We start from the raw sequence: 24547 nt of genomic DNA on the forward strand, positions 1-24547 counted from the left end.
CCCAAATTCCAAATAAAAATATTGTCATTTAGAGCATTTATTTACAGAAAAAGAGGAATGGCTGAAATAACAAAAAAGATACAGAGCTTTCAGATCTCAAATAACGCAAAGAAAAGAAAAGTTCATATTCATTAAGTTCAGAAATCAATAGCTGCGGTCCAATCTGAAGGGAGCTGCCCAACTAGGCAGCATTTTCAGGCAGCATAGGCGCGCTCCCGAGAAAAGGACTGTCCCATTCGGAAGGTAGCATGTGCTGCCTACCTGGGCAGCTGCCTTATTTTACCCCAATTCTGAAGGCAGCGTGAGATGTATCCTTCACGGCGAAGGCAATCCCATGATGCATTTCACCAGCTCAGAGTTCCAGCGCTCAGATTTAAAAACATGGCGGACGGAGCCGGCACTGCGAGGGAGTTTCTGTACAAATGTAAGTAATTCCCTCCTGTATTTCCACTCACCGCTGCGTGGGTTTATCAAACTAGCATATTTTAGACTGTTTTAAGTTGTTTTCCATCGTTGTTTTCGCCTGTACTTCATTTAATGTAAGACCTGACCGGCGGAAGCTACCGTTAGCTTATCGTGCTAATTTACCGGGTAAGCTAACACGCATCTAGCCGACTTACAGAGTACCAAACGCGGCTGCAGCGCTGAGGAAACCCCCGCTAGGAAACAAAGACACCCTGGCCGTCCAGTGTAAAAAGTTTTAACTGTTTTAAGTCACTGTTACGTATAACTAAGTGATTTACTGTGTAAATAGTGTAACACTGTAGAATAACCTGTAATTCAGTGATTTAATGCGTAAACAGTTTAATTGTTAGAGGGAATAACTAGAGTTACCTGTAACTGAGTGATTTACTGTGTAAATAGTGGAATTATGAGCGTGTTCTCCATAAACCGCTGTTACTAATTCAGATTTATTTTTTCCACAGGGATGAACGTGGGCCGGGGAAGGTGAACTCTGGTCAGACCGGCTGGAGGCAGCGTTAGCTCCCTTTATGAATATATATTTTTTTTCTTTGAATGTAATAAAGTTTTCTCTCTTAACATTATTATTTTTGCTTGCTGTGTGTTTATTGTCACTATGCTTATTGTAGTATCACATCTCAACTAGTGGGTATGGGTAAATTAAAAAAAATAAAGTTTATGAATCATGTGTTTTATGCAACTAAAAGATAAAGATATAATAAAAATTAGCTGACTGTGTATGAATGTACTATTGTGTGAAACGTAGCTTAGTTTGATAATTTAGCTCTGGCTCATACAAAATATTTATTATATTATGGTTTCATTACTCATGCATTTCTACAAAGCATCTAATCAAAAATAAAATAAATGCATACATAAAACTGACCATACTCTGAGAATGAAGTGAGGAAAAGTGTATAATTAAAGTAAATCATGAATATTTAAATATCTGTAATATTTGGATGAGTAAAAGAGAAATAGCTGCCGCTGCATTGAGATTTATCCCGAGGTAAGTGATCATTAACTTTAGTTATTTATAAACAAGCTCACGGGCACAGCGCGCTAGACGTGATGACGTATGCTGACTCCAGAGCGTGTCCCGAACGCGCTGCCTTATAAGATCCCTTATGGGTGAAAATGCTGCCGAACGAGGGAGCTGCCTTTGAAGGCAATGACTACCTAGGCAGCTCCCTTCAGATTGGACCGCAGCTAATATTTGGTCTAATAATCCTGTTTTAATCAATTTTTTTCATGCATCTTGGCATGTTCTCCTCCACCAGTCTTACACACTGCTTTTGGATAACTTTATGGCACCCCTGGTGCAGAAATTCAAGCTTTTTCCTTTTGATTATATTCCAGACATTTTCAATTTGGCAAAATCAAAGAAAGTATGGAGTAAAATCTGCTAAAATTCAGGGTTTATACACCTTTCACAAGGTAAAATTCAAGCAAAATTCACTCGCTCTTCCTTTCTTTATAATGTTATAGAATATTACATTTATTAAAAATTTAATTTAGCCGTATTTAGAAAAAAAATCTGAAGAAAACTATGTTGCATCTGGGGGAAAAGAAATGGTTCCTTGTGAGCCAACTGCTCTTGGATTACGAGAAAGAACTATTTTATTTATTTATTTAAGTAAATTAAAAATATATATATATTTTTTTTTTATTCAAGCAAACTTATTTAGTTAGATAGTTATTCATTGTAAAGTAAAGCAGTTATAATTTCAAGCTTTTTCAAGCACTTTCTCCAAAATTCCAGCAATTTCCAGGCCTGGAAAACGTTAAAACGATAAAATTCAAGCATTTCCAGGATTTCAAGCACCCGTACGAACCCTGAAAATTACAGTGTAATGTCCTGTACGCTAAACTATTTAATAATAAAAAATAAAAAAAAACACAGGGGTTCACCCAGCCTCAGCAGACCTGGGTTCCACATCAACAAGCTGACCTCCATCAACACAAGTGCACTAAAGTTGCACTAATGTTGTTGTGCTAATTAGAAGCTCATTAGGGGGAAGACGAATAGTGCTTAGCTCATCACTGATGATATCGCTGTCCTGTCAGTGATGAATACTGATCTGTGTCATTATGGTGCTCAGTCCAGGCCCACACCTTTCACGTCCAGTCACATGACCTGGCCTTATCACAAGGACGACTGACGGGATACAAAGGATAATTGAGGAGACCTTTCACTTTCTGACACTGCTTCCAAGAGATGACCGATTTCACAAATGACACGTATGCTACTGTCCTTCATTAAACATGCCATTCCATGAAATCACGTTGAAGGTTAAATTTTTTTCAACCTTCAAAGCCACGTGAGTTTACTTTCCAGAGGAAAAAGTAGGTTGCTAGTGCGTTTATTAGTTTGAATAGTTTCATAATCTCGTGTTAATACCATCGTAGGTATAGCACACCCACTCTGAGCTGTTTTTTTTAGTATGTCATAAACTGTGGAAAGTTAATTTGCTGCTCTCACATTCCTGTGGTGCTATTCTAACAGTATATAACTCATCTAAAGAAAGAAAATAGCTTTTGTAAATCATTGCTTTGCTCTCTAGGAAAGCACATCAGATGAAAGTCACTATGTACCTTCTTTATTCTGCCTCCCAGAATTTGTTCTTGAGGAAATGCCTAACAAAAAAAAGTCTACGTCAGATTTGTGATGTGTTTTTATAATCCACAAAATTGTTCACTTTTTTCATGATTTTCCTTTATAAATCATTGGTTGTTGGGGTCAGCAATTTCACTTAAATATATCATAAAGCAGACGAACACAGTGATATTTCAGAAGGGAAAGGAAGTTTATAGGATTTACAAAAAGTGTGCAATAATTATTTAAACAAACTCAAGCAGGTGCATAAATTTGGGCATCTTTGTTGTTTTATTGATTTGAAAGCCTTTATCACTAATTATTGGAACACAAAATGAGTTTGGTAAGCTCATTGACACTTGACCTACATACACAGGTGAATCCAATTATGAGAAAAATGTTAAAGTGGCCAACTGCAAGTTTTTCTCCTCTTTGCATCTTCTCTGAAGAGCGGCAACATGAGAGCCTTAAAACACAACTCTCAAATGACCTAAAAAACAAAGATTCTTCAACATCATGGTTTAGAGGAAAGATACAAAAAGCTCAGAGATCTCAGAGATTTCAACTGTCAGTTTCCACTGTGAGGAACATAGTGAGGAAATAGAAGACCACAGACACAGTTCTAGTTAAGACCTGAAGTCTCAGACCAAGAAAAATCTCAGATAAGTAGAGGAGAAGGATGGTGAGAACAGTCATAGTGAACCTACAGACCACAGACCAGCTCCAAACACCTACAACATCATCTTGCTGCAGATCACTGTGTCACTGTGCATATTTCAGGTTTTTAGCGCACTTTGCACAAGGAGAGGCTGTGTGGGAGAGTAATTAATGCAGAAGAAGCTTTTTTTCTGAGCACATGCCACAAACAGAGTCACTTGAGGTATGCTAAAGATAAAGCACATTTGGACAAGCCAGCTTCATTTTGGAATAAGGTGCTGTGCACTGATAAAACTAAAGTTTTGAGTTATTTGGAGGGCGGTTATTTATGCATGGAGGAAAAAGAACACAGCATTCCAAGCCAATCACTTTCAGTTTGTCTACCCACAGTAAAATTTGGTGGTGGTTCCATTATCCTGTGGGGCTGTGTGTTCAGTGCAGGTACTGGAAATCTTGTTAAAGTTGAGGGTCGCATGGATTCCAGTCAATATCAGCAGATTCTTGAGAACAATGTTTAAGAATCAGAGAGAAAGTTGAAGTTAAAGCGCCGGGGCTGGATACTTTAACAAGACAACGATCCTAAACACTAAATACTGCTCACAATCTACTAAAGCATTCATGCAGAGGATCATCTCAATGATCATCTCAGTCCCCAGACCTGAATACTATTGAACATCTGTGGTGTGATTTAAAGCGGGCTGTTCATGATCAGAAACCAACCTGACTGAACTGGAGATGTTTTGAAAAGAAGAATGATCCAAAATACTTTCAACCAGAAGCCTGACTCTCATTGGAAGCTATAGGAAGTGTTTAGAGGCTGTTGGATTGCCCAAATTTATGCACCTGCCTTTTTTTGTTTAAATAATTATTGCACACTTTCTGTAAATCCTATAAACTTAATTTAACTCTTCAAATATCACTGTGTTCATCTGCTATATAATATGTAACTGAAATTGTTAATTTGAACAACCAATGATTTATAAAAGTGATCAGGGGTGTGCAAACGTTTTAATACCACTGTATGCAATTATGCTGACATGGTCCGTATGTGGGTCTGTCTCTTGACTTTTGCCATGTCTAATAGAAACTAAAGAATTGAATTGTCCACTGTTGGTGATAATGCCTTCTATAATGTGCCACATTTAACACTGTGGATTAAGGAACGTTACTCTCAGGCCTCGCTCAAACTCCAGTGACTCACATTGCCTTGTCATGAACACGCTGACCAGTGTTCAACTTGTTCAGTCATACTCACAAGATAATACCTCACAATTTATACAGGCTGGTGTTGATTAATCAGATCTGGATGGACGCTCCAAGTCACCCTAAAAGTATTGAATGGACCACTGTTCAACAGACTGCTCCACAGAGCTCCGAGTGAGCCCATCGGGCTAAGCGCTGCTGCCACTGTGATTAGGAGATGGGATTAGGAGCTTGGTTCAAATCCCGGTCATGCAGCTTGCCATCAGCTGCCGGAGCCCAGAGAGAGCACAATTGGTCTTGCTCTCTCTGAATGGGTTGATGGCACTCTTTTCCCCACACCATTCTAAAGGTTGATGCCACTACGATCAGGAGATCGCTGGTTTGAATCCCGTTTATGTAGCTTGCCTAATGAGTGGGTTGGGTAATTGGCCATGTAAATTGGAGAAAAAAAGGGATAAAGGGATAAAAGGGACTGCTTCACAGCCTAATACTATAAGAAATCAAGGGTGTTAATAGGAAGATTGTTCAATTTATGTTACATACCTCTGATATTCTGAAAGTTAGGAAATGTGTTCTGTAATCATTTGATTGCATTAATCAGTTAGAGTATTACTGTAGTAAGTTCAGGTGCTGATGTTAGTTGTTTAGATCACTCCAAAAGCCTAATGCTATACAAAATATCTAATCTTCTCAAAAGTTCTTACATTAGATGTTGAAAAACTGCTGTGAGGACTTTGAGTTGCTTCCCAAAGGTATTTGATGGAGCTCCAGCCATCAAACTAGGGAATGCATGTCTCAATACCACAGCTCAATGCTTGATGTAGATCATATAAACTGTGTGAATGGCTATGTCAGCAAGTTGGAAACCATTCTGTGAGTTCTGTGACATTATTTAATATATTGCAACTCTTCTATGCTATGTTTTATGCTTTGTATTGTGCTGTTGTATTGAATTCTTTTACAGCACCTAAACCATTTACCATTGACTTCTCATGGCAATAAAGAAAGCTGCACGTATCTATGTACATATGTCAGATTAGATTAGTCCATGGAATGACACGATCATTCTACTGAATTGTGATCCCACCCTGATGGGGGTTATAAAGGTTTATAAAGGTTTACAGTTCAGTTTGGTTTGATGGCTTGTGATCATCCATCTTCCTCTTGATTATATTGCAGAGGTTTTCAATTTGGCAAAATCTAATCTAATTTTAAGTGGTCTTTTATTTTTTCCAGAACTGTAGATTTTTCAAAATGTGCTAAATCCATGCTTATGTAAAACCTGTGATGGGTTTCTTGTATTGCTAACATCATGCAATGTGAATTCCACATGAGTCGTTTTTTGTGAAAAAAAGTGCTCAGGTGTTTTTATTTAGCCCTGCTTTAGATCACTGAATTGGAGGTCTCTGGTGAAAAGAGAGGTTTTGGCTCTTCTCATGAATATTCATACATTCAAATATATTTTGCCTCTGATTGGCTAAAAGCAGTGAAGCAGAGAACGCCTACCAGCCTCCCCCCACATTCTGTCCAATGGCGTTAGCTAAGCCTTGACTACCATTAAGTTTTATGGTGTTAGCTTAGCATAGGTTCCAATTACATTTAATAGCATTCGCTTAGCCTCGGCTACCGTTAAAGTACATGGCATTAGCTTAGCATAGTTTCCCATTTACATTTAAAGGCGTTAGCTCAGCATAGGTTCCCATTACATTCAATGCAGTTAACTTAGCCTCTGCTTAATTTACATGTAAAGGCATTAGCTTAGCATAAGTTCTCTTTACATTTAATAGAGTTAGGTCTAGAATTTAGTCACAAAACACTAGTAAGTAAACAGCAAGTTATCAAGTAAAACAGTAATGTAACCAAAAAAAACCACATGTATCATGTATGTTAACATGCTAACGTGGAGAATATGAACATACTATTTAGTTACAAAACCATCAGGTATAAAAGTTGCTTTGTTACTTACAGGCTGTGAGATGCTGGTTGATCGTCGTGACGGTACAGATCCAGGTTTTAATATCAACCTTGAAGCAAAACCACTACTGTAGGCACCGGAGTTGGAGGAGTCAACAAATGTAAACAAATAACACAGAAACAAACTTGTCTCGCCTTGCTCCTTTAGCTCTGTTACCTCCTATCTGACTGTGGGCGGTCCCGAGCCAAAGTGGGCGGGGCAAGGAATACTCTTTCATCTGGTTGACGTCTGATCAGCTAATTTTTTTGAGGCTTTTCTTTTATTAGCTACTACAGACAATGGAGTTTGAGGTAGAGTTTCATATGCAGCATGCATATACAACTCAGAGGGACCTATAGTATTATACAAAGACCAAGAAAAAATTGATTTTGGCAGAATAAGGCCTTTAAAGGCATAGCAATCTTAGTAATAAAAATGCCTTAAAAATGATCTCTCTATTATTATTCTGGCTTTTGGCAAATATGAATGATTTTGGGAATCATTTTAAGAGTTCAGAAATCAATATTTGGTGGAATAACCCTCTTTTTCAATCCCAGTTGCCATGCATCTTGGCATGTTCTCCTCCACCAGTCTTACACACTGCTTTTGGATATATTTATGCCACTCCTGGTGCAACAATTCAAGCAGTTCAGCTTGGTTTGATGGCATGTGATCATCCATCTTCCTCTTGATTATATTGTAGAGGTTTGCAATTTGGCAAAATCTAAGAAACTCATCATTTTTAAGTGGTCTCTTTTTCCAGAGCTGCAGATTTTTCAAAATGTGCTAATTCCATGCTTATGTAAAACCTGCGATGAGCTCTATCATTATTCTGGATTTTGGCAAATATGAATTATTTTGGGAATCATGATTGACCTAAAACAGGAAAGGTTCGTTCTGATTTTATGTCAGACCGTGAGAAAAACATGTAAGTGTATAAGTGTCTTTTTGTTTTTATGTAGTGTATGAAAACGTCTGGTTTTAACTGTATTTGCTTAGTTAAACTTAGAAGAAGTGTACATTTATAAAATTTAAATAATTTTTAAAAGGAAATAAAATGTCAATATTTATTTTTTACCCAATGCACCACCATCACTAATTATGAATCCCAATTACTGTATTAAAAATAAATGATTTTTTCAGTTTTCAGTTTTAAATAGTGTAAATTGGTGCTTCTGAATTTTGTGTACTACTTTTGACATTTCAGGTCTTCTCTTTAGGGAAAAAGACAGGTCTTTGTTTCTTTGTTTGCATATCTGTATGAGTCATTATTTGCCTGTACCATATTTACCAGGCTGAATTCTTGTGATTACAGTAATTAGCTAATAGCGTGCTGATGAACTGTGTGTTCTGCAGGTGGGGAATCTGGGTCTGCTGTTTATGCTGCTGTTCTTCATCTACGCTGCTCTGGGCGTGGAGCTGTTTGGAGAGCTGGGTGAGAGGAGCTCTTCATGTAAACAGCAGCTGTACGACCTAATCGACTCTAAAGAGTCGTGAGGGTGCAGATTACTGTAGCTGAACTTTGGCACGCATAGTGAAAGTTTTGTGGAGCGCTGGTGGGTGTGCTGTAGGAGTGTATTCAAGTGTATTGTGAGTGTGCTGTGATGCATCATTCTGAAGACTGTGATTAAAATGCTTAAAATGTTTTTGAAGTGTAGAATGAAGTACCATATTTTTTGGACTATAAGGTGCACTTAAAATCCTTTCATTTTCCCAAACATTTTCAGTACTCCTTATAATCCAGTGCGCCTTATGTATATATTCTACCAGCCAAGATTTAAGAAGCAGTAAATTCACTTTTGCTGAAGTGTAGCGTTATACAGGAGTTTCAGTTTAGTTCTCCAGCACCAGCACTGGAGCAGTATTAGCATTAGTCGCTAACTGCACTGAGGGCTAGCTCATGCCGTTCAGAGGCAAGTATCATCGCTCTCTGTAGCCTGCTGCTAACCCTAGCTAGCACTGCTGGAGCAGCGTTAGCATTAGCTGCTAACTGTGCTAAGCATTAGCTCGTTCGCCATTCACAGGCGAGTGTATTGGACTGTAGCCTGCACATTTACTGTGTCAAAACAAGGTACATGAGATAAACTCGTAGCTAATATCACTCTAGCTTACTGGAACACACTGCCAGGCGTGATTAACTAGCGCTAACTGTAGCTAGCACTAGCAGTTAGCCCCTGATGCTAATGCTGCTGCAGCCAGCCTTTGTGGAAACCTGGAAATCTAAGCTTATTGTAAATAAACAGAAGCGCTTTTAAAAATCTTGTAATTTTTTTCAAATTGTACATGGAAAATATATACAATAGATATTTGCAGTGGCCCACAATTGGATCCCATTAAGCAAATCTGTTTTCTATTACTTTTTAAAATAATAATTAAAATAACTGAATTAAAAAAAATCTTAATACACCTCATTGTTCAATAATAATAATAATAAGGGTTGGATTTCTTAACAGTAGATTTTTCCACTTGTGTATACTGTAGGAGTTCCCATCTTTTATTTACCATCATCTCACCTCTTCATTTTTCTCTCTCTCACTTTATTTAGTGTGTAACGCGGATCACCCATGCGAAGGGATGAGTCGACACGCTACATTCGAGAACTTCGGCATGGCCTTCCTGACGCTGTTCCAGGTTTCTACTGGTGACAACTGGAACGGGATTATGAAGGTGAATTATAATAAAAGTCTTTTTCCTTCGGTACATCACAGGAAAAACAAGAAAAAAATCAAGAAGTAAGCACAGCACACACTAGTCTTTAGACTTTTATTATCCTAATTATAAAAATAGGTCAGCTATGCATTTTTTAAATGTTTAAAATGAAATTAGACATTATAGTGTGACGCAACATAAATAAAAGGTTTTAAAAAAGTGATAATTATATATAATTGTATAATTGTATACGTAAATGTGAATTTCACAGATTTTTTTTTTTTAAATCGTTGGGCAATTAATTCAGTGAGATATGATGTAGATCATTCAGTGGTTTTATGAAATAAAACAACATAGACATTTACCAACTCAGATTCTATTGTTTTTAGGGTTGCACTAAATGTTCGGCAACCGAAAGTATTTGGCTAAAAAAGGCAAAAATAAGCTCTTTTATGATTAGATTGCAGCATTGCTAGTGGCAGGCAGGGAGCCAGTAGAGAGCCAGCAGAGAGAGCAGACAAATGGCAGGTTTAAGTTCATTTTTCTCTCTCTACTCACAAAATTGAATAAAATAAAGCATTAAGCATTTCTTATCACCTTCAGTACACTGTAAAACCCGACAAGTTGACAAAACTCAAAACTTTTGTTGTAACCGATTAAATTTTAATATAATATAATTTAATATAATTTTTAAGTATAGTGAACTTAACAAATACATATACACATATATTTAAAATTAATATTTTCCTGAACTTGTATTTAGTCTTCTTTCTGGTTTCATTTAACTATTTTTTTAAATACTCATAGAAAAGTAGATGAAAAAAAACAGTAAAAGTATAAAAGTACTGAGAGCACAGCGAGAACACAGAGTTACTGCAGCTCAGTAAATGATGCTTGTTTTACAGCCTACAACACAAAGATCAAGCATTTTATTATAATAGGTGATCTATCTATCTACAAGTTTACCTAAGGTAGTCCAGGGGGAATCACTACACACTGATGGTGAGTGTTAGTCAGAAACTGTTGGACACACCCAGTATGCAAATAGATTGTGACAGAAGCCAATGGAAAAGAGGCTGCCAATGGCAACAGAATAAACTCAGTTATTATAAGTTGGTTCAACTCAAAGATCTCAGTTGGAATGTATATGTGCTCTCAAATGTTCAACTAACTCAAAATAGTTGAGTAATGTTTTGAAATCTCCAATTTTATGTAAAATAGACTTAATTTATTTGAGTTCAAACAACTTCTGGGTTTACAGTGTATCAGTTTACGAACTCTTCACATACTGTCTGTTTTCCAACTTAAACATACAATCTGTACAGGGCTAGGATAAGAATGTTAGCTGAGACAGCTAGTTTAGCTTGTTTACGTAAAACCTGGCCATCTCTGTGTACATATCTACTGTGGGTCTCTGTGGTCTCTTTGTGGTCTTTATTTTGAATATACAGCTCTGGAAAAAAATTAGAGACCACTTAAAAATGATGAGTTTCTTTGATTTTACTAAATTGAAAACCTTTGGAATAGATTGTAATCAAGAGGAAGATGGATGATCACAAGCCATCAAACCAAGCTAAACTGCTTGAATTTTTGCACCAGGAGTGGCATAAAGTTGTCCAAAAGCAGTGTGTAAGACTGGTGGAGAAGAACATGAAAACTGCGATTAAAAATCTGGGTTATTCCATCAAATATTGATTTCTGAACTCTTAAAGGTTTATGAATATGAACTTGTTTTCTTTGCATTATTTGAGATTTGAAAGCTCTGCATCTTTTTTTTCAGATATTTCTCATTTTTTGCAAATAAATGCTCTAATTGACAATATTTTTATTTGGAATTTGGGTGAAATGTTATTGGTAGTTTATAGAATAACATAAAAATGTTTATTTTACTCAAATACATACATACAAATACATAAATAGCAAAATCAGAGAAACTGATTCAGAAACTGAAGTGGTCTCTTAATTCTTTTCCAGAGCTGTAGTAATGTCTATAATATAAAACAATTTTATTATTGGATGATCCATTATAGATGCCTCATAGATGCTCAACTAACATTCAATTGCATGTCTATTAAGTGTACGTAACTGAACTGTAATGTGAAAGTAAAGGATTCTCTATTAAATGGAACCCAACATCCAACCCTAACCCTAATTTATTCCTAACATTTTAGAGGTGAGGTTTAGGGTTAGGTTTAAAGTTTAGGTTAATGTTTGGTTTAGGGCTGGGGTTTAGGGTTGATTCATGGTTGTGGTTAAGGTTAGGTTTAAAGTTAGGTGTAGGGTTAGGTTCTGTAGAAAATCATTTACATGTGGCTAAGAGTTCAGTTACATTTAATAGATATTCAGTTGAATGTAAGTTAGGCATCTATAAGGCATAAATAATGGACCATTCAAATGAAGTGATACCAAAAATTCTAACTGGATATTTTTCTCTTAGAAGAATAAAGTATTTTACATACAGCGGTGTGAAAAAAAAATTGCCCCCCTACAGATTCCTTTCGTTTTTGCTTTTTTGTCATACTGATAGTTTTCTGATTATCAAACAAACTTTAATATCAGACAAAGATAACCTTAGTAAATAAAAAAAGCACTTTTTTTTATTTGTTAAAGGGAACAACAACTTTCCAAACCTATATATCCCTGTGTGAAAAAGTGTTTGCCCCCTAAACCTAATAACTTGGTTGTGCATCCATTGGCGGCAAGAACTGCAATCAAACTTTATCAATAACTGATATTGAGTCTTTCATCTCTCTGTGGAGAAATTTTGTTCCATTCTTCTTTACAGTAAATCCTTTACAGAATTTACTGTCTCGTAAACAGCAGAATCACGGCTTCCATCTATTACAGCAAGTTGTCCAGGTCCTGAATCAGCAAAGCAGCCCCAAACCATCACACTACCACCACCATGTTTTACATTCAATATGATGTTCTTTTTCTGAAATGATGTGTTAGTTTTACACCAGATGTAATGGGTTCTATTTAAGTGATTTTGTGATTCTACAGGTCTGGCAGTGATCAGGCCTGGTTGTTAGGATATATAATATTCTTTATATAGGTTATATTTGTTTGATATTAAAGTTTGTTTGATAATCTAATCTAATTTGATAAGTATGACAAAAATGCAAAAAACTAAAGAAATCTGTAAGGGAGCAAATACCTTTTCACACCCCTGTAAATTTATGGAGCATTTTACCAAACTCCTTTATTATGCAGAAATGATGAAAAATGAAAGTCTAAAAAAAATAAAAGTCCACTAAAACACAATATACTGTACACTGACATGCCAAAAGCCAACATGTTACCTCACACCTGTATATACCAAGTTTTAAGGTGTTATCTTGTTTGAGCAAGGCCTGCCAGTGGGTTCCACATAGATGGATAAAAATCTTGTGATTTTAACATTTGTCAATCCACAGTATACAGAAATGAAATACGTTACCACTCACAGTAGACAGTGTAGTGAGTGCACTAAAAAAAAATGATGAGTAAAATGTACTTTAAAACTTTTCTTTTTGCTTTTTTTAAGTAAATTTAATTTCAGATAAATTTAAGTAACTTAAATGTTACACAGAGTAAATAAGTGAACTTAACTTCAGTCAATTCTTATTTTGGTATACTTTACTTTATTTATTTTCGCTGAATCAATTCTTTATTTTAGTAACATTTACTTAATTTCTGCACACAATATTACCTAATTACAATTACTTAATTTATACAATATTACTCAAATCATTTATATTATAATTCCCGAAATTTAAATATATTTAGTTAAGCCATATATTCAAATATTTACATAATCTTAAAGATTTATTTTGTAAACAGACCAAGTCTCACTGTCTCAACACATGAATGGCATGTAATACATTCTTTTTAGTATACTAACAATAATGTATTACATGCCATCCATGTGTTGAGACAGTGCAATATGTGTGTTTTACTGTTCACTTTTTTACTCTATGTAACATTTAAGTCATGAAACCGAGTTGAAGTTTTTTAAATTTATCTGAAATTAAATTTACTTAAAAAAAATCAAACACAGAAAGTTGCAAAACTTTTTTTAAAGTAAATTTTACTCATAATTTTTTTCAGTGTGGTAATTATTGTGTCTAGAGATATCTGGCAAGACCTGTTCATTCGAACAGACAAGCAACTCATCTAGAATTCTTTACCAGCTTTCTTAGTGTAATAATAATAATTTCAGTACTATGGCATTTGGCATGTCATTGTATTTTCGATTCAATGTCTTTTTTCAAGGTCTTTTTTCTGCTAGATGTTTGATGTTAAATGTTAGTCATTGGCGTTTCACCCAGATCTTTGCTTTGCATGATTCCAGACTTTCTGTATTCTGTAAGCTTCCTTGTAATCCTGTCCTACTTGTGTCGCAGCTGCTATCCTAACTGTCTTTGTATCCCAACTACTCTCCAGTGTGACCCAAAGGATGATGAGTCTTGGTTCCTCTCAGTGTTTCTTCTCTTGCTCTTATAGAGAGTTTTTTGTCACCCTCGGCTTGGTCCTTACGGGTTTGAACTCGGGTTTCCGTACATCTGCTTTGTTAAAAGCAACATTTAAATCCAATTCCCATCGAAAACTAGCCTAATTAGTCATCTCATCACTTTTGACATGCAAGGCATTGTAGATATTCATTTTCTACTCATGGTATGACTTTATTTTTGATGCTATGCAACTTTTCCGGGTCATTCTTTTTTGCTTTACTCTGGACATTTTGTAGAACTTTATCTTTTATAGGATTTTTGTCATGCAAGAGTCATTTTTCATTATTATTTTGGGTCAAACTGGTTAAATGCTCTATATCTGGCCAAAGGTATGTGGACAACTGACTTTTACACATATATACTGTATATGCTTGTCAGACATTCCATTGTAGAACCACTGATTGGCGCTAATATGGGCTTGGTTACTTGTCCGCAGCTATGACATGCTTCTTCATGCTTCTTCTGGATAGGCACTCCACGAAATTCATTCAATTCTCCACATTCACTGATTTGAGCATTTGACAGGCACAAATGTTAAGCAAGAAGCTGTTGCAGTTTATTCCAAAGGTGTTCAGTGGGATATTACCATGGGTCTATGAAGATGTACTGACAACTAACATCACCCAATGCTGGAGTTAATAGGCTGAGCCTAAAGCCTAAAAAAACAGCCTCAGCTCATAATCCCTCCTCCACCACGTGTTACAGCAGGTAGATAGTGTTTTCCAGGAACCTGCCAGACCCAGAATTGCCCATCAGAAAGCCAGGTTCATCACTCCATCAGTCCTCAAGTTTTCATTCCTTTAGATACCGGTGGTGACAAGCTTTAAGGGAAGCTTTAAGGTTTTTGCTTCTGTGTCAAATCTACAACATACCCTACACCGCAGCCTATGAACCTCCAGAGAAATGTAATGTGTCACTGACGCACAGGCTGCAGCAACTTTAATTGGTCCACTGGGCATTATAGTCCCGCCTTTGCTTTTTTGCCTTTGTGAGTGACAAAGACACACTATTGCAAAAGTATACAATATAATCTTATAAGTATATATACTCCAGATAGCATGAATAATTGTCCAAAGCTTGGCTGATGTATAGCAGCATCAGAAATTCATAAGACTTGGCAACTAGGATGTTGACACAAGCAAGCAGAGACTGATTCACATAGGTTGTATTTTACTTGGCAACCAGGGTGTTGGCAAAAGCAGCATTGACTGATTGCTAAATATTACTCGGCAACCAGGGGGTTGGCAAAAGTGGCATGAACTGATTCCCATAGTATACTCAGAAACCAGTGTGTTGAACCGATTGGGGTATTGTACTCTGCGTATTATACTTGGCAACCAGGCTGTTGGCAATGATTCCCATATTATATTTAGCAACCCAGTTGAGCTGATTAATGTATTATACTTGGCAACCAGGGTCTTGGCAAGAGTGTCACGGAGTGATTCCCGTATTATACGCAGCAATCGGGGTTTGAGCCGATTGGCATATTATACACGGCAACCAGGGTGTTGGCACAAGCAGCAAGGACTGATTCCCAAATTATACTCAGCAACCAGGGTGTTGAGCCGATTAGTGAATTATATTCTGCAACCAGGGTGTAGGAAAGTGCGTTGTAGGCCAGTTTCCATATATTACACTCAGCAACCCTGCCTCTGAACCCATACATCACCCAGTGCCTCTTCCAAAACAACCCCTCACATTTTTTAGCCTTTTTCAAATTTGAGCTGAGGGCGGAGTCAGCTAAAATCAGGGGGCTTAGTACCTCTTTAAAACATTTACATTTCTAAAGCTGATAATTGCCATTGCATGTATTAATTTTAAACTTTTTTTTTTTATTTTAGTTTAGGCAGTTATGCAGTTTGGAACTGAAGTGATCTGCATTTGCTTGGTTTTGTTGCTTTGTGGCTGAGCTGCTGTTCCTTCTAGACACTTCCATTTCACACTAATACGTAGCTTTTGCATGGCTCTTTGCTTGATTTTACACACCTGTTGTAATGGGTGAGCAATGGGTAAGGCTATAACAGTCCAGCGTAGTACTTAGGAGGTTCGTCCACATACTTTTGGCCACTTCCGAAATGAAACAATAGCGGCAAATGCTGATCAACATCATATTTCCTCCTAGGACACCTTGCGTGAGTGCCCCCATGGCAACAACCACTCCTGTAATGCCAGCTTGCAGTTCATCTCCCCCATGTACTTCGTCAGCTTCGTGCTGACCGCCCAGTTCGTGCTCATCAACGTGGTGGTGGCCGTATTGATGAAGCACCTGGACGACTCCAATAAAGAGGCTCAGGAGGATGCAGAAATGGATGCGGAGATCGAGCTGGAGCTGGCGCAGGGTGGGCTGTGCTGCCTTGGGGGGCTGGCGGCTGCGGCCGGACCTGGGCTGGGCGTCACGAGCGGAGGAGGAGGAGGCGGTGGAAGCAGTGGAGTCCACGAGAAGCCGGTTGAGTGCGGAGGAAGACAGGCAGCCATGGTGGGGGCTCATGTCCATGCCAGCCAAAGCGGATACACACCTCAAAGAGGGGGCCATGAATCGCATAACCATAGGAAGCTGTACTCACCTGCACAGGTAAGTAGTCTTCTTGTTTATTCTTTTGCTCAACCCATATAATGATTCTTAATAGTATTGGAAAAGGATTAATACTTTACAATACTTCAGACTTTAAGCAGAAAGGGTTTTATGGGGTTCTAAAGGGTATAACAGGTTTATGGATGTGTTTGTGTTTTTATTTTCTATACAGTGGCATCAACAGGGACATCATTTTAGATAGGATGCAAGCATGAGTTGCCACCAAATGATCACTGGTTCTCTCAAAAAAATAGTGGCCACTGGTGGAGACCCTTATCCACCCTGCAACACAATGAGACAAATAATGCTCCACAAGTCCAACCTTATGGAAATGCAAGTGCTGCTGCATTGACCATCAAAAACGTTATGATGAAACTGGCTCTCATCAGGAATGCCTCAGAAAAGGGTAGACCAAGAGTTTCCTCTGTTGCACAGGAAACGATTATCAGTGTTACCAGCCTCAGAAACCTCAAGTTAACAGTTAAAGTAGTATTTAGGTTTGTTTAATAAACACTTTTAAGTTACTACATGATTCCTTATGTGTTCCTTCATAGCCTGGATGACTCCAATATTAATTCACAATGTAGGAAAAAAATACCACTTTTCACTTTAAAATATGATCAAATTCTCTACTGATAATATTAGAAAAAAATAAAAATTGAGACCGGGAAAGCCAGTACTTCATCAGCGTTCCTGCTATGAGAAGCTTGATAAAAATAAACCATCTTTGTAAATTTATGGATTAAGAGCTCTGCAGAAATTCATTTCTCATGACCAAACGAGGCCTTTTTCCCCCTCATTATTTGCACCATATTCTGCCAGGCAGGGTTGTCTTGAAGCTTTTCCATAATTCATTTGTGCTCCTGATTTGAAATTCCTTATTTCGACGTATGATGGATACCCCGCTGCTGAGCGCAGAGACATGATTTTGTTTATGGGACTCCGGGAGTGATCTAATGGAGCCTGTAGCAAAGCAGTTCTGGCAGTGACTCATGTGAAAGGATCAGCATGCGATGGGGTCAGAACATCATAAAGGCCAGAATAATCCCTCAGTAATGCACGCGCTGACACCGTGACCGCATAATGCCGTTTCTGTTCCCTGGAATACGCACCTCATAACAAGATGTCGCATGTGATAAACACACACAAACAATATAGATAAATGTGCTTTACTGCTCAAAAGACTGCAGTTACACACCTCAGATTACTGCACAGCCTGACATGAGGTTAAAATATGTCTCGGGCAGATATGTAATTGACTACAGGTATAGTCTGATTAGACACTTGGGTCCAATCCCATTTCACCCTTTGACCCTTTGAGCCTTTGTTTCACATGTGCAGAACAGTGCTAATGCATTGTCTCACTTTACAGCACAGAAAATTTTAATTTGCTCTTATTTTTTTCTTTTGAAAAAAGTGTATTGTCACCATTCATTTTTTTCTTTTAAAAACCAAGTGAACATCATAAAAGGATTCCATACATTTAAAAAAAACAGTACATTCATAAAATCAAAAACAAAGAATTCCTCACATTTCCCTTTAAAATACATTTTTACATAGTGCTTTTAAAAATAATTTTCTTTTCCCATGTATTTTTTATCACACTCCATTAAAAGGTATTTACAATAAAAAAATAAAAACGAGTAAAATAAAATACATGATGAAAGCACATCTCTTTTCCACACACATTTACTTATTTAATAATCGTCATTTTTTATTAGATTGTTTTTACACTGATGTCGTTTTTTGTGTGTCCATGTTTTCAAGTCCATGTTTGCATGCTCTTATAGCCTACAACACTCTGGCCATGCAAACAACCATTATATAAGATACAACTGAATACCCAAGGCAAGTTATGGTGGAGGTGTAGAGTTTAGACTTCCTGCCACGTTCCTCGGGCTGGGTAGGGTCAGGCTCAAGAAAATGATCTGTGATGTAGATCTATTTTTTAATGCTTTTTTATTTAATATAAAACTATGGCGTGATAATCATAATATAGCAAAGTAACAAATCAAACAGTTTTTTTTTTAAAGACAAGTTGCACAACATAGAATGTTAGTCATGCAGCTCTGGGGCTCACGCACAGCTGAGCTCCTCCACTTTAAATAGGTCTATGCTTCTTCAGTGTTGCAATTAACATGGTAATTAACAGAATTCTGAACAGAATTTGCCTATTTATACACTCAGAAAATGTTTTAAAAAGCTTAGTTTTAACCTTCTGCTTACAAAAAAATTGTTGGGTTTAAATCAGGCTCAGGCTCATAATGACAGTTTATTGGGCAGTTCGGGTCAGGCTTGTGCAAAAAAAGTGCACAGGCTTGGGCGGGGTCGGGCTGGATTTTTTGGGCGATATCTAAGCTCTAGTTGGGGGTACTCGGCCATTAGGCAAATAAATATGCCAAATGGACATTTATGATTTGTATAATGTAGTAAGAAATTTTTTTTAGTGTGTCATAGCTGTTCAATTGAACAACGCAAGTGTGTGCAAATTGTTGTTTTAAACCAGGGGTATTTAAATAGAATTCTGTGTGGTCCAATTAGAGAAAATTTCGACACGCCAAGGTCCGGACCGTCGCCATTTTTAACCTGTTAAAAAAAAAAATATATATATATATATATATATATATATATATATATATATATGCCTCTCTGGCCAGATTTTGTGTACATTCCTCCCCTGTTTCTCTCTCTCGCGTTCGGTGTGACTTTAGTTCTCATTTTTCCGCCAGTTCTCGGGCTCCCTATCTCTTTATAGGGGCGTTTTTTCCTGGCCGCTCCCAATTAACTAGCCGGGGCAGCGGTCTGCACAGATCTGATTGGCAGAGGGGAGCATTTGGTGATCTTACACCACGTGTGATTGGTCTGTGAGTTTACTGCGCTGCAGAGCGCGTATACCTTAAAGACAAGAACAATTCTGTCGCTTTTAATAAACTCTGTCAGAATTAAATTCTTCTCTACTTTATTGGTAATTAACCCTTATAACCATTTTTTTTTTACACAGGGAGTCCTGCTGCATTTTGGGGCTTTTAATTCAAAACTGTCTTTTTTGTTAAACTACTCAGCAGATGTTTACTTCATTCCAATTGCGAGTAATATAAACAACACATTTAACAATGTGTAAAAACAATTATGTATATCATTATTACATTCATACATATACAGACAGTGTTTATCATGATCTTCTGACCAGTTAAGATATCACCAGTTAAATCTCTGTGATGTTGGGCAGTATATCAGTTTATTTGGGTTAACACTGAAATATTCAGTGTTTCTATCAAATTTAAATCCAAATGTTGAAATTAGGTTTTTCAGAGTGAAGAATCTAAATGTTTTGCTTTGTGTGTGTGTGTGTGTGTGTATGTATGAGTCTGTGGAGCTGGGGAGTGTAGCTGTGGCTGTAAATATGAAGGCCCCAGCAGTTGTCTGGCCGGTCCACCTTTATGCGATAAGTGATAAAAATAGCTGGGAGCGTTCTCTTCCTGCGGCACCTGTTGACTGCAGTGATTGGGCAATTTCCAATGCAATAGCAACAAGGCCAGTCTCGCCCCTCTCCATCAGTGTGGGGCCATGATTACGGCCGGCAAACTCCTCAGAGTCTATTTATAGAGGCACATTCAATCTGGAACAAGCAGAGCCAGCCGACAAGCGGGTGAGGAAGATGAGATGGGCGAGGGGAAAGCAACATTTAAATAATTAATGTGGAAAAGCTAAAATGGGAAAGAAGCAGGCTCCACTCTGGAGTCAAAGCAGGAGTCTTCAGATTTTTTTGCGCGGTTAGATAAAGACAGATTATGTGTTGCATCAGGAGGCACAGATCTTGAGAGATAACGAAAAAAAAAAATAATAATGACAAAGGGGAAGAGAGAACAGGAAGTGTGTAAGGAAGATGGAACAAAGTGTACACAAGTATATATTAACTGAACTAACAAAGAGAAAACTATATAATCAAAAAAGCCAACATATCTTACCGCCTGTACTAAAAAAAAGATACTTTGCACCAACTTAAAAAAATACTCTAATTTGTTACACCTAAATATATTAGTTTTTAGTTTTCAACTTATATTTATGATTAAGTTAGAATCTAACATTTTGATTTAAAATCAATCAATATATTATTTAACCCAAGTACCAAAAAGTTCTTTAAAACTATATAAAAAAAGATGATTTATAATAAATACCCGTTTTTACACTATTTATTTTAATCTGGAAAAAAAACTTTTATTTTCTATTACAGCCATGTATAGATTTACCTTTAAATATATAATAAATAATTTTAATTCTGTTAGTTAATTTAATAAAGTGCCTGTAATTTCATTTTCAGCCAAAATAGGTTGTTTATTTATAAATTTGCAAGTATAAAACCTATTAAATTATGTTAGAATAGCTCATAAGGGCTTAATATTATAATATTTATTAACAATTAAAGCTGTAGAAACTTTCAAAGTTTTTAATCTCTTTCATATATCTTTCATTTCTTAATTGACCACGCAAAAACAACTGGGACAACGGCAACTTATTCTTACAGCCTACATACACAGTGTGTACGAGCACTTAGCCATTATATAAAGAAGATATCCTGAGGGGAACAACTTCACAATGATGGAGAGGAAGGTCACGCCCTTTACGTGTAATAGTGTTGACGGGAACCAATGGGAAGAGTGTGAGACTGACTGGCAGAAAGAGTGATCTGATGTGATGTCATAACCTCTGAAAAGAAGTAACATTTAGTATTTGAGTTAAATTATTGATTTGAAGTTGTTTTAATAGTGAATGGATTTGCTTTCAAGCAAACTGAGAAAAAAAGGTTTTAACCTGAAATTATATTTTTTATGAGACCAACATAAAAAGAAAATACTGCCAATACTGACAGTATAACACAGGAGCAGAATAAGAGTATATCCTGTAGCTCCAAACCAACATACTGTGAGCACTAAAAACACAGACTATAAGCAACTTGCTTTCACAGCCTACAACACAAAAGCCTGGCAATAAACACACATATTACATTAATATACGCCTAGAATAAGGTTGCTTTGGGCAACAGACAACACAAAGATGGTAAGTAAGGCAGAGGCCACACCCAATATGCAAATATATGGTGCCAGGAGCCTTATGGGAAAGCTGTATGAACCAACACTGTAGAAAGAGCATTGACACGTGTAGTATAACTAAAAGCTGGTTGAAATCACATTTTTAAGTTTTCAGGTTGAAGTTCAGGTTGAGTTGTACTGGCCGGTAAGTTCACTCAATTTAATAATATTAGTTCTCCTGGCTAAAACACAAAATCACTTTTTAGAGTGTATACAAAACTTGTGTTAACAATAAACTGAATTAATCAGCATAAAAAATCAGGTCAGTTTCTCCTTCCTGAAAAGTGTTGGAAACGTCCAGGTAGTTGCGCCCCTGAAATAGCAATCTGCCAAAAGGGTGCAAAAAGTGAGTTTGGCATAATACGTCCCCTTTAAACAACCCTGTTATTAGAAATATTGGTGACTTTGAAGGTGTTAAGTCATATTAGAATGATCTTTCTACAGTTTCTTGCTTTAGCTTCGTTGCTTGGAAGCTGAACTGAATTGAGAAAGTGAGACAGAAAAGAAACAGAATAAGAGAAACAGAAGACAGTGAGGATGAAAAGCCGTAGAGTGATTTGTGAGTGGCGGTGTGATCCTGCAGCGGGCTGCCTCCTGCTCCCTGTCACTCAGACCTGTTTTCCTGCTGCCTTTCTTTTTACCTGTGTAACAAGAGAGAGAAAGAGAGATTTGTGAGAAAGAAAGAGAGAGAAAGAACAAGTGTGCGAGAACAGATGCTGCTTCTGTTCACCTCAGCTCCTTGTCTCTAATGATGATACCTGCTCTCAAGTTTTTATCAAAATCACAGAGACTGTTTCGCTCGGAGATGTCGACCCAGAATGTGTCAGCACTGACATGAAACTGAAACCATGAAGTATTTAATTGATGAACGAGTAGGAAATGCAAGATGTGTTTCAAACTGTAGACTCTATCCCAAATGGGCTAAATTTCTCAGCTGCTATGTCAAACAAGGCTGTTCCAAAGTGAAGCAACATTGTAATTGGAAGGGCGCAGCTGATGTATCCTTCACGTCCCTCGATTACCTATAATTTACTGGGCAAGTCCAATAAAAATATCAGCATGAAAGAAGAGTTTCATGGCTACATATATACTGTAAAAAGACTCTTCACAAGACAGTCCTTGGAACAGAGCTATGGATTTGAGAAGAAAAAATACCCTATCCGGACAGGATTAGTTTCTCAGGGCGACATCTGTGATTAATCACATTTCGACTCTTTGATCAAACTGTTGCATCCAGACTACAATTGAAAAAAACAGGAGGACCAGTGAGTTTTTCACGTGACATCGCGTTCAGTAGCTCCTCCATTTCCACTCGCTGTTGTGTTTACATGGATCTCCATGGAAACGCGCACCCAAAGTGCAATTACAGTGTGTAGCAGTGGACAAATAGTTATTTTATTCAATTCGAGGTGATAAAACTTAGAGATGTGGGTCTGGACAGGACTAAAATTACTGGAGTTCAGCAAAAACAGTAGGAAATTCAGCCTTACTGAAAAAAAAGTGATGGATTTACTTCATAAAATCAAGGCAACAGAGTGCCACCATTCCCATTGGCCCCTGGCACAATCTATTTGCATACTAGGCATGTCCTCTTGTCACTGACAATAACCATCAATGTAAACTAATTCCCCCTGAGCCACCTTCTCTGGGTATACATGTAAATTACATGTAAAAGTTGACTGTCTGGTCAGCCTAGTGTTGTATGTTTCTATTAATGCGAAAACATTCTTGTGGTACATGTTAAAAGTTCTAGCATTAAAGTGTTAAAAAGGCTTGACATTTTTAAAGCACACTGTTAAATAAAATTAACAATTTTGCACATTTATATTGCAGTTCTTTAGAGATTGAAAATAGCAATAGAATCTACTTAAAAAGATCAATGCAAAAAGCTCCATTCTTTGTGTTTTAAGTAAATCCAATGAATCCTTTTCAGTGCATTTTAGCACCATGTGTTTTGCATTGAATTACCACTAGGAGGGTGAAGACTAGCACATCCCTCTTCCAATAGGTGTGAATTCAGCCACCTCCTCTTTTCAAGCTGCCACCAAAGCAGCATTATTGGCAGCCAGTGGACTTGGAGGAAAGTGCCGAATCCCCAGCTCTGATGCATCAGCTTACAGACCATGTCCTGACTAAGAGTGATGTGGGTAGGAAAGACCATTTACCAACCCCTGAGAGAGCAAGGCCACACTGGAGTTAAAATTTCCGGAGTTAAAAAATCAGAGAGAGAGTGTTAAATTGTGTGAGTTTATTCTCCAGCTTAAACTACAAGTTGAGTTGAGGGGAACTCTTTGGTGGTGTAGAGTTTATTTCAGAGTTTATTCCAAGGTGTTGAGGATCGTGATTGAACTCTCTAATGGGCGTGTCCCCCAATCCCAGCTTACCATCAGTGTGCAGTCTTGCCCACCAGGGCTCTTTCCATGGGGTATTTTGTTATATTTTATATAATGGTTGTTTGTTTAGCTGATGTGTTGTTGGTTATAAGAGCAAGTTACTGTCTTCTGCACTGTTAAGTGTGACAAAGTGCTGGAAATGCACTGAGAACTGCAATGCAGGATTAAAGTTACAATAAGATACAATAAGAAAATACTGACATACACTTGTTGATTAAGAAATCGTTGCTGTGATCAGTAGTGATGGTTTTTGTGGTTGCTTTTATTCCTGTTTTTTCAGGGCTTTGAAATAGTATTAGTTTAATAACACAATTTGTTTCATTAATTGTTAGCACTGTGAAGGAGTTTATGGTAAAATTAACTCCAGCTGAGAGCTGTATTTTGCTCTAGATGCAATAAATATTTGAACTCCCAGAAAAGAGTTATTTTAACTCTGTTATAGAGTGTATTTGATGGTCACGCATATATACAGTTAAAT

The 24547-nt window shown here is 37.2% G+C and overlaps 1 protein-coding gene and 1 long non-coding RNA gene across 2 annotated transcripts in view; both read left to right on the forward strand.

Moving 5' to 3' along the window:
- Positions 1-24547, forward strand: part of LOC103032203 (voltage-dependent T-type calcium channel subunit alpha-1I) — a 269335-nt gene that overhangs the window by 210700 nt on the left and 34088 nt on the right. The window contains exons 28-30 of the mRNA XM_049479328.1: positions 8229-8307; positions 9418-9539; positions 16137-16586. Coding sequence (XP_049335285.1) covers positions 8229-8307; positions 9418-9539; positions 16137-16586 — 651 coding nt within the window. The remainder of the gene's footprint in view (positions 1-8228; positions 8308-9417; positions 9540-16136; positions 16587-24547) is intronic.
- On the forward strand, positions 157-1046 carry LOC125802180 (uncharacterized). Its single transcript, XR_007439155.1, has 2 exons — positions 157-424; positions 927-1046. It is a non-coding gene; the product is annotated as an uncharacterized LOC125802180 (long non-coding RNA).

This window comes from Astyanax mexicanus, chromosome 5 (genome assembly GCF_023375975.1).
Source record: "Astyanax mexicanus isolate ESR-SI-001 chromosome 5, AstMex3_surface, whole genome shotgun sequence".
NCBI classification, from domain to species: domain Eukaryota; kingdom Metazoa; phylum Chordata; class Actinopteri; order Characiformes; family Acestrorhamphidae; genus Astyanax; species Astyanax mexicanus.